Source organism: Fukomys damarensis, unplaced genomic scaffold, assembly GCF_012274545.1.
Source record: "Fukomys damarensis isolate Sample0158 unplaced genomic scaffold, DMR_v1.0_HiC HiC_scaffold_31, whole genome shotgun sequence".
Lineage (NCBI taxonomy): Eukaryota > Metazoa > Chordata > Mammalia > Rodentia > Bathyergidae > Fukomys > Fukomys damarensis.
Genome location: NW_022900943.1, coordinates 5,175,278 through 5,185,321, shown reverse-complemented (window position 1 = coordinate 5,185,321; position 10,044 = coordinate 5,175,278). Strand labels below are relative to the sequence as shown.

General features: G+C 42.9%; 1 protein-coding gene and 1 long non-coding RNA gene across 3 annotated transcripts in view; one reads left to right on the top strand and one right to left on the bottom strand.

The window, feature by feature from the left end:
• The window catches only part of LOC117283860, a 28,411-nt gene that overhangs the window by 15,530 nt on the left and 2,837 nt on the right, over window positions 1-10,044 (top strand). The gene's annotated exons all lie outside the window — the stretch shown is intronic.
• Cer1 (cerberus 1, DAN family BMP antagonist) overlaps window positions 1,264-10,044 on the bottom strand; it is a 15,501-nt gene continuing 6,720 nt past the window's right edge. For both annotated transcript variants that reach the window (XM_010630965.3, XM_019208467.2), the window contains 2 exons: window positions 4,857-5,457; window positions 1,264-3,126 (listed from right to left, as the gene is read on the bottom strand). In XM_010630965.3, coding sequence (XP_010629267.1) covers window positions 2,830-3,126; window positions 4,857-5,363 — 804 coding nt within the window. In that variant the 5' untranslated portion in view covers window positions 5,364-5,457 and the 3' untranslated portion in view covers window positions 1,264-2,829. The remainder of the gene's footprint in view (window positions 3,127-4,856; window positions 5,458-10,044) is intronic.

Sequence of the window (10,044 nt, the reverse complement as noted above, 5' to 3'; positions counted from 1 at the left end):
AAAAAAAAAAAAAAAAAAAAAAAAAAGGCTAAATGCAAAAGATGGCAAAATATTATTCCAGTGATAGGTATTTGTGTGCTTGTTAAAGTGTCCTTCTGTCATTTACATTTCTTGAAATAAATTTCTAAAAAAGAAAGTCTGAACGAAGAGTGAATTAACCCCTCATGGGATGGATCTGAAATGCAGAAGTGCTGCTATCCTTCCCTGAGTATCATAATCATTTTGAGATGATTATTATCAACCTAATTTTCCAGGAGAGGAAAATAAGACCAAGATTTACAAAAGGGCTTGCTTCATAGAGCAATTAAGTCAGGGCAGTGTTTGGCTAAACTCCACCTACAAACGGTTTCTCTTACCAGAGATGACCTTACTGTCTTTCAGAGATCGAGACCTGGGAGACTTAAATCTAAATTGATGGAAAATAAATGAGCAAATATTTTAATACAAATAGAAAATAGGCTTCATACAATCTCAAGTGGGTTTTTTAGTGTTTTAAGGCTTGCTTTCCTCACCTGCAGAGTGATTACCTGCCTCATGTAGCTTCAAAGATTGGGCTGTACACTGCTTGTGAAAGACACAGTGTAATATCTGGTACTTATTAGATGTTCAGTAATCGTGTGTTTCCTCTCACACACATTATACTGAAATTGCCTTTTTCTTGCAAATAAAAATGATTGTAAGTGGCCAATTTCATGAGGTTCATGAGGTTACCCCATGAATGTCAGCTCTGACCCTGCCATTGGGTAGCCCATCTGGAATTTACATGGGAGGGAAGGGAAGATCAGAGTTTGAATAAAAGATAATTGTCTGGAGTTAGGCTTGAGAGTCTATTTGCAAGTAGAGATAAAAGGGATGTGCAAGGATGTAAAAAGGAGTAGGAGATTTCAATTGGCAGAGATAGGTTTACATAATCAGAGTTAGGCAGTTGCAAACTAGACAGCTGCTCAATAGCTTTTGGCACCAACGTATATTGACCAGCTGGGATATCATTAATGCTTAACAATTTTATCATTATGACCACATCTTGGCCAATTAAGTTGTCTCTGACCACCAAAGAGTATAATATATTCTGTTGTAAATGCCACATACGGATCTGTGTATCTCATATTATATTGATGTGTTGTGTAATATACACTAAATATAAGTGCATTTGCTTCTTCAGAACATCACGTTAGATGTTGTAATTAAAGAGGAATAGAATTAAAATATAAATTAATTTCTTTAAAAATCATTAGTCATCACTCTTGGAAACATTTGGGCCTGTGTGTGCATGTGTATGTACCGAAATGCAAAGATCAAAATCAAGTAATTTATTACAACAAACCTATGAAGAATTATTATAAGAAAGCAATCTGGCTGGGGAAAGTCAATTCTGTGTGATCTATGCATATAAATAAATACAGGCAGAAAGGAGGCCATTACAAGTCAGTGGTCAAAAGACTTAAACAGAGGCAGCTTGTGAAGTCAAAGAAACACACGGGCCAGTGTCATAGCCCATGAAGACATTTCAAAATGCTTGTGACAAATCCCCCCACAGTACTCTTCACCTGAGACGAGGAAACCAAATAAGGGCAAAATATAAGACATTTACATCCACAAAATCCCAGAATGCAACATACACTAGTGTTTCATACATTTAAACATTCATTCATTCAAACATTCATGTTTTTTGAACTTGTGGCATTTGCTGAGTAGAATTTGTCAAAAGTCTTATACAATAGTAAAAAGTCACCCAACAGAGAAACCTTATTTACTACCTAATCCAAAAAGGCAGATGGATAAAGTATTTCACCTGTAAATTGCTTCAATTTCAAATCACTCACAATTTATTAAATTTGAACTCTGGTGAATTTCTTGGTTATTCTCATTAGATCTTGGGAGTGACCTCTAAGTTTGGTCCTGGTCATATAGTTTTCCTTTCTCATGATATAAATACTCATTTGACTACCAGTGATTGTCCCTCTTTCTTGTGAACTGCTAAAAGCAGTACCAGTGTTCTTTCTTCAAAGCCAAAGACCTGACATTAAGAACTTTACTTGGGGAGTACCAAAAAAAAGGCAATCAAGTGACTGACTTCTCACATTTAGGAAAGGAGTTACCTGAGCGAAGGCACACGTGCCTATAATCCCAGCACCCTGGGAAGTTGAAGCCGGTGAATTAGTAGTTCCAGCCCATTCTGAGCAATTTAGCAACTTAGTGAGACTCTGTCCCAAAAAAAACAAAATGATCTGGGGACACAGCTCAGAGTGAAGACCCTATTAGGTTTGAAGCCCTAATATCACACACACACACACACAAACACACACACACACACACACACACACACACACACACACACAGTGTCAAAGCATTTCCTGGGTCACAAAGGCAGGTACAACACTGAGGGATCCTTTTTGAAAATACCCTACCTTTTTCTATGTTTCTTCCTGGTTAATCTGACAAGCTATTAAAAAGTCCATTTTTTATAGTCCATGTTCTTCTTTCAAAAGAGGGTTTTAATCAAAATTTGGAGAAAACAGATCATGGGCTTTAGTGTAAAGAACTTTAGCAATCACCAGAGTCAAGTTCTTCTTTTATAGGCACACACACACACACACACACACACAAAAAAAAACTTTAGGTGGAAAAAACTTTTTCATTAGCATTCTAGCCAAGACCAGATCCCAAAAATTTGCCATTAACTAGATGGATATCATTTCCTCTAAACCGAGCCATGTGCAGACCACCTTTCCTGTCAGCGTTGTGCACCCACTGGACACCCGCAGGCTGAAGGGCTATCACTTTTGCTGTTGTGGTTTTGCCTTTCGGAGGTAACAGTGGAATCGCTTTCTAAGTGGAAATGTCAGGGATGAAGGGGTCCTGGGAGCCGGCGTGCAGGCGGTGCCCAGCGCCGTGCTCTGTCTTCACCCTGCACTGGCATTCTTCCACCTGCATTACTACCTGGGCCACAGGCTCGGGCCCGGTGCAGTTCAGCCGCAAGCGCATCGTGGTGAACTTGGCCGGGGCGCAGTGGGAGCGGAAGAGGTGGGGGCGGGGGGCGGCTCCGGGAAAAGGCACAGACCCACATTTCCCAAAACAAAGGTTGTTCTGGACAACGACGTTTTCGCAGTCCTCGTGGGTAATAGTCTGCAAGGCAAGCACATTCATTTCCGTTACACCGTCCTGAGTCAGCTCCCTAATATGCATGGTACAGAAGCTATAGTGCATTTGTCAGGATAATTTCCAGTAAAATTTCCAGAGCTTTCCAATGTTGGGTACATTTGCAATATCCAAGAGATTGGATCTACTAGGGCATGAAGCCCCGCCCCCAACTAAATTTAATTGATTGAGTAAATTAGTAAATTAACCTTTCGAAAACCATCAAGTTAACATGAAAATACCTTACATGATAAATATCAAACAAATGTTTCATCTAGTTGGATATAACCAGTGGGAAAAAGTCTAGTAGTAATCATGTAAGTATTGTGTCTTATCTCTCCTTCGTGTGCACTGAGCATTGCAAGTTTTCAATATATATTTGTTCAGTTGATCACAGAATAGAGCACAACACCACGAGCAAGTCTGTGTCTGATTTTACAGGGCCCGCAGGGCACTCACATCTATGAAGTCCGTGCAGCAGAACTGCAGTGCCTGTGCATAGTACATCATCTTTGCCTCTCTCGTAATCCCGTACACCTACTTTATATGCTTTTCAAAATGAGTCAAACATCTTACCTTCTAGTTAATAAGTGATCACACTCAAAATAAAAATTTCAAAGGAAATTTGATGGCTTTGTTTTTAGGAGCAATTTTCCAATTGCATATGGTCCAACGAAACAGTCCTTATTACTTGATAATTGACTGTCATTGCCACATACCCGTAGCCTTTCAGAAAGAATACTGAAATGCCTTCAGATCCAATGCCCTTTTAAACACTGCCTACTTAATTGGGTAGCGTTACCAGACTAAGTCTTGGTCTGTCTTGCCTTACTTTTGGTTCAGGGTCTCCAGGTTTAAGGACCTGATGCATGTGTCAATTTCAGTTGAACATGTGCAGTGTGATAGTTACCTGGACCAGAGGGATTAGGTATTAGTAGAAAGCTCCTTTGTCTTAATAAGTAACGTGGTATTGATCGTGATAATGATAGATCAGCCAAAATGACACGAATCAGGAAACAGGATGTGGGGAAATGCAATCTCTCAACAAGATTGTTTTTAAAATTTTATGAGAAAAGTCAGTGAAATGAAATCATTTTTACCATCATAACACTGAAAATGATATGGCAATTTTGGACTGAGAATCTCAGCATACTTCAGGGTTGTGGGTAATTTTTTTAGCCGTTAAATAACTTTGGAAACTATTGAAGAAGATGTTCATCGCGCTATGAGGCAGCTGGAGGGGAAGTACAGAGACTAAGAGCATCGTAACGTTTAAGCGTGGCTGGGGAGGAGTGCAGTGTATCTCACCTGTCCACAGAGGGAGGGACCTGCACACACACAGCCTCGCAGACACAGAAGGAGAGCTACAGAGTGGTGACTGCCATCCGTTCCCAGTTTTCTAACTGAGGGTATCGTCTTACTCTCCCAACATCAAAATAAATACATGGCACAAAGCCCTAGATCAGCAAGGTCATGATGACTGATATGGACAACAGCAGCACACTCTTCCTGTAGCGTCTGCAGCATGCCAAGAAGCAATGCAGAGGTGGGAAGTCAAACCCAGGGAGTATGTCCGTGCTCTACCAAATCCTATGATGCATGCCAAGGACCGGGTCTGGAGGTAGGGGAGACTCAGGCCCCCAGGACCCTCGTCGCCTTCCCTCCACCTGGCCAGGCTGTCCTGCTCTCACCCTTCCGTGCCCTCCCTGGACACATACCTGGCTGAAGGGCACCGTCCTACAGGTCTCCTGATGCACCTCATGGCTTTTGATGGGCAAGACGACACCCTGAGAAGCTGGACCCTTTCTGAACATAAAGTGCTGCCAGAATCTTTTGGCTTCTTCGCGGAGAGGAGATTTCTCGACTTTCATCCCATCCTTTGGCTGAGGGAGAGCTTGGGTTGTGAGTGGGAAGTGCTCACTTTCCAAGTCCCTAGGAGGATGCAAGTCTCTCTGAGTCTTCTTCCAGAACCCGCCAAATCTGGACAGTATCTTCTCTCTTTGCCTTCGGCCTTCCTCAGCCAGGCCGGTGCCTACCAGGTGTGGCACCGCGACAAACAGATCTGGCTTATCTTCAGCTTCCTCAGGGTTGGCCATGGCGAGCTCTCTGTGACTCCTTTCTAGGAGCTCGAGGGAAAGAGCACTGGGACTCTGGTGGTCATCCAAGTGCCCGCTGGCCTTCCCCAGAGGCAGGAACACAAGCATGTGAAGCAAGAGGAGACGCATGCTGCCAGGGACAGCACTTCCTTTGGGTCACAGATGGCGAAGAGAGGCTCACGCTGCAGGGCTGTGAACAGACTTCCTATATATAGAAACGTGCCTGGTGGGGTGGGAGGGCAGGTAGGTGGTCAGTAGCCAGGCAGGGTAAACACATTCATTGTTTGCTTGAATTATGCAGTGTTAATGGAGTCCTGCCAGAGTTTTGTGTATTTTAGAAGGCCCCAGTGAAAGCAGAGCGCCCAGGGGGTGTTTAGCGGACAGTTTAGCTCTGGTCTGAGATTTAAAGAGTTGTGTTAGCAAAAACTACTCATTCTTTGCCTGGATTTCCCAACCCTGTTACTAGAAGAAGACAGAGTCAGCTAACATTTGCTAAGCATCTGCATTGTGCTGGGACAGAATAGACATGATGCTTTTATGAGAGAAATACAATGTAAAAATTAGGAGCACACATTAAGCAAAAACCCAGGCTTTTAGGAAAGCTATTTATGCACATGCGCACACACAGCAAAAGTGGAAATATATCAAAATAGTAAGGGAAGGGAAGAGACGAAAAGCAAGAGACCAGCTGCCTTTTAATAATGTGGGCATTGGGCTTGGTGAACAGAGTACAGGGATTTGGTGTCCTTTTCCACATGTGGAAATTTGGTTCCGAGTTAATCTTTGCCCTTTAAGAAACAAATGCTGAGAGCCGGGGCATTCCGGTGCCTGCCTCACAAGCACAAGGACCTGAGTTTGATCCCCAGTACCAAAAAAAAAAAGAACCAAATACTGGGCGCTAAATTTCACAACTGATCAGTCCTCAATAAACCCCTCCAATTGTTCACAAATTTCTCCACACGACCCTAAATGGTGGGGTGACAGCTCATCAGTCTTCCATGAGGGAGGGGAAATGTCCCCGAAGCTTTCTTATCAAATTTTCCTCTCCTTCTTCAATAAAGAGCCAGACTTGAGATGGGGATTCGAAACTCCCACCATTGATAACTCTGGGCATGAAGCTGGCTGCCAGTTCCTAACCTCCTTGAATCCACATCTCTCTTTATTCTACAGTAATTGATAATCAAGTTAAATGAGGCCAAGACAAACAAGAGTCTTCAGGGATCAAGAGTAAACTTATTAAATGACTATCAGAAATCAGCCAAGGGTATGAGAAACACATCGACGAAACTGGAACCCTGGAACTGAATCCAATCAACCCGTCCCACCATTCCAGCTGCCTTCCCATTGGGAACCAAGGCCATGCTTGCTTATATTTCCTCCCATTTTATTTTAGTCACTGCTTTCTTTCCTTTAAGAAACATGAATAACTCTGGAACATGCCCCCCCACCTGCAGTACTCATTAAGTTTTCTTCCCAAGAACTGGTCCTCTGGAGTATGCTTTCTGAGCATTTGTGTTCTTGAGGTAAAGCCTCAAGTAAGTTCCTTTGCTTACAACAGTGAACTAGCTGTAAGTGAACTGTCATTTTACCAGAATTCTGAGAAGAAATATACTTTACGTGTACCTAATATCCATAGAAACTGTGATAGTATTGAGGGTGCCACTGATCCATACAAAATGAACATTAATATTTGCCATCTCTTTTAAATTACCTTTTAAAAACATGCCTGCTGTTGACATTTCTTAACTTAAATTGAATTTCAGCCACTAGAGCCCCTGCCAATAAAGATGGTGTGAAAGCTGGCTAAAATGCCTTTTCTGATTCTTTTTAAACTTTACTTTTCAGCAACTAAAATTCCATTTCTGCCAGTGTCTAGTAATTCCCAGGACTAAAGACTAACTCAAAGGCTCCATTTGGGGTCTCGGGTTACTAAGTTTTGGAAATGGTGAACATAGAATACAGTTGGAATAATTTTTGTTGAACTGAAATTTGTAAAACATCCACTTTGTAAACCCAAAAAATCCAAAATGTTAGATATGGGGGAGATGACCGAAAATTCACAGTTTTGTTCCCTGTCCATGAGCAGGTTAGACAGTCCAGTGATTGTATGTTCTTTAACTTTATTGTATTTTCAGTAGGGATTCAGTTACTCATTTTTAACTTTCTTTTAGACCTCACCTCTCCATCTTCTGGACCTACTTTCGGTGTTTATAAATATCATTTTAAAAACCACTCCCGGAGACTTTCTTTTTGCTTTTCTGTCACTTCTGTTGAGAAAATGTGCAATTATCCAGAAGGGTAAATCTAGCAAAATAAAGCCTTCTGGGATGAGAATTCTGAAGCATAAGCCTGCTCTGATTCCTGTCTTTCTTTTAGAGCTAAAGGCAGCTGACTTTCCCCTTGGTCACTACTGTGTCCTCTCAGCAGTGCCAAAGCTACGAGAGCACCAAGTTACAGTCCACTCTTAAGAGAATAAACAAACACGCTGTCACACTGGTGAAGCCATGTGATCTCTGTCCTCTTAGCTGCCACAGACATGGAGTCCCCTCTCAGCTCGGTTGATCACAGGGCGGCAGGTCTGGGGGGGACTCCGGACACAGCGGAAGCTGTGATAAGAGAGAACACCACAGCTGTTGATATACTTTGTACCAAACGCCAGGATGAAACAGTCCCGGACCTGGCTGAGGCACCCTGAGGGTCGGTCTTCACCTTGTCAACCTTAGCCTCGGTGAGGGCCTGAGGGCCTGGACTCTGGATTCTTTCCTCCAACTGAACAACTCGAGCCTAAGATAACCGGCTCTCTGATCAACTGGTCCTGGTTTTCAGAGGCTCTAACACGTCTTCAGAATCCCTGGAGGACTTCGTAAGATACCTCAGTCAAATATGCTTCCTCATTTGTTTTGTTTTTGGGTTGTTTGTTTTGTTTTGGTACCAGAGATCAAACCCCGGCCCTTGTGCTTGTGAGGCAGGAGGCAGAACCACTGGGCTAAATCCCCGGCCCCAAATATACTTCCTTATGCTAGTGACACTTTTACAAAATAGGCAGGCAAATTGGGCCACAAAACCCAGCTCCTCCAGGGTCACACTGAGGATGTGAGTGAGAGGTTCGGAGCTGTCTGTGGGAGATGGCTCCATTTTCTGTCCTTACAGTGTCTCAGGTGGAAGCTGGAAAGACACCCAGAACTCTCTAAGGAGAAACAGGCTGACTGTTTCCCTAAAAACCTCTGTCTCAAGTCAACAAAGGGTGAGAGAGGCAGCGTGGAGGCAGGATATGAGCATGTGAAAGCTGGAAAAGGGAATCCACCTTATGGAGTTTGGGAGAAATCTACTTTATGGAGTGCATGCCATAGCCTCATGGCTACTTCTCTTTTTAAAAGATGAAAGTATCACGGGCATTTAGAGTATTTAAAAAGAAAAAAATGCAAAAGAAGGCAGAATCTTTTCTCGTTTTCTAAAGAACAAGGAAAGGAGTAAAACGGTTTCCCTTCAATCATTTTATCAGTAATCTACCGACTTCTTTTAACTGTAGACCTGGTCCTGTCACACGCGCCCCCTTCTGTGGAAGCACCCACGAGGGAGCCCTGGTTCACACAGCACTTTCCGAGTTCTGCCTCAGCAATAACTGGCGAGGGTGACCGGGTTCAGGTCTAGTCTGTTTTGCAATCTGTAGCAAGAGTCTAGCTCAAAATAAGTTATAAAAGGAAAATGTACACAAAGAAAACCATTCCTGTACTAATCGGGAATTTTCAAGTATGCCAAATGCCAAAAATACATTCTGTGTGCTAATTTTATTCAGTAAATGTTTGTTGAGTGCCAGAAAGCACAATTAACATTGTGCAATAAATTTCTTTTGTTTTTCAATAGGGAATAAATACACACAGTAAAAAGATTCAATAATACCAAGAAAAAATGCACGATTAAAGGCAGATCTTCTGACGCTTCTCCCAGTGCCATGCTGCCCACCCTGCAATGGCAGCAACCCATCCTTGGTTTCTTTTTCTTCTCTCCTGGCAGTAAAATCTGCCATACTCTTTCTTCCTCACCTTAAAATTTGACTTCATTGCTTTTCATTCGGCAGAAAGATGCTCTGAGAGCTGAGTAAAGCAAGTAGATGTAACTTTGGCCTTGAACCCAGAAAAACGAGATCCGATTCCCGGCTTGTAAATGACATGCTCTCAGGCACCAACTTGCAGCCCTAAAATTACCAGGGACAACAGTGCTCACCCTGTCTTCCTCAGCTAGCTTACTGCTCTCTTTTCACCTCCAATCCTTCTATCATTCTGGGCTTCAGTGCCCACAGGGATGCGTCTGGCTATGGACACTACCGTACCGTCAGCCTCATGAGGACCCCCAGTTTCCTGGCTGAAATCTGAACACCCCACTCCACTCCCTCCCCATTGGGTGCCTTCCTGTCCTTGTCAAGAACCACTGCTCCTGGAGTGTGACACCCCACGCTCTCACAGCACATTCCGTCCTTCCAGTTCTCACTCAGCTGCTCGTGGAGCCTCTGTCTTCTCCTTCACCCTTGCCATAGTGCTACCACAATTGCCAGTATATAATATTTTATGCCAGTGATTCCCTTAATATCTGTCCCCACTTTCAATTTTAAGGTCTGTGAAACCATTAGCTGGGTCTGTCTTCGACACTGTCTCAGGCTGCCAACCAATTCCTTTGCATAGCACATAAATACTCACAAGTGGCTTAACAATTAATGATTTCATTCATTACTGGGAACCTGAAAGTTCTCTGGTCTTCATTTTCTTCCCTATCCAGCTTGGACTTCAAGGTCCATCTTTTTTTTTTTTTTTTT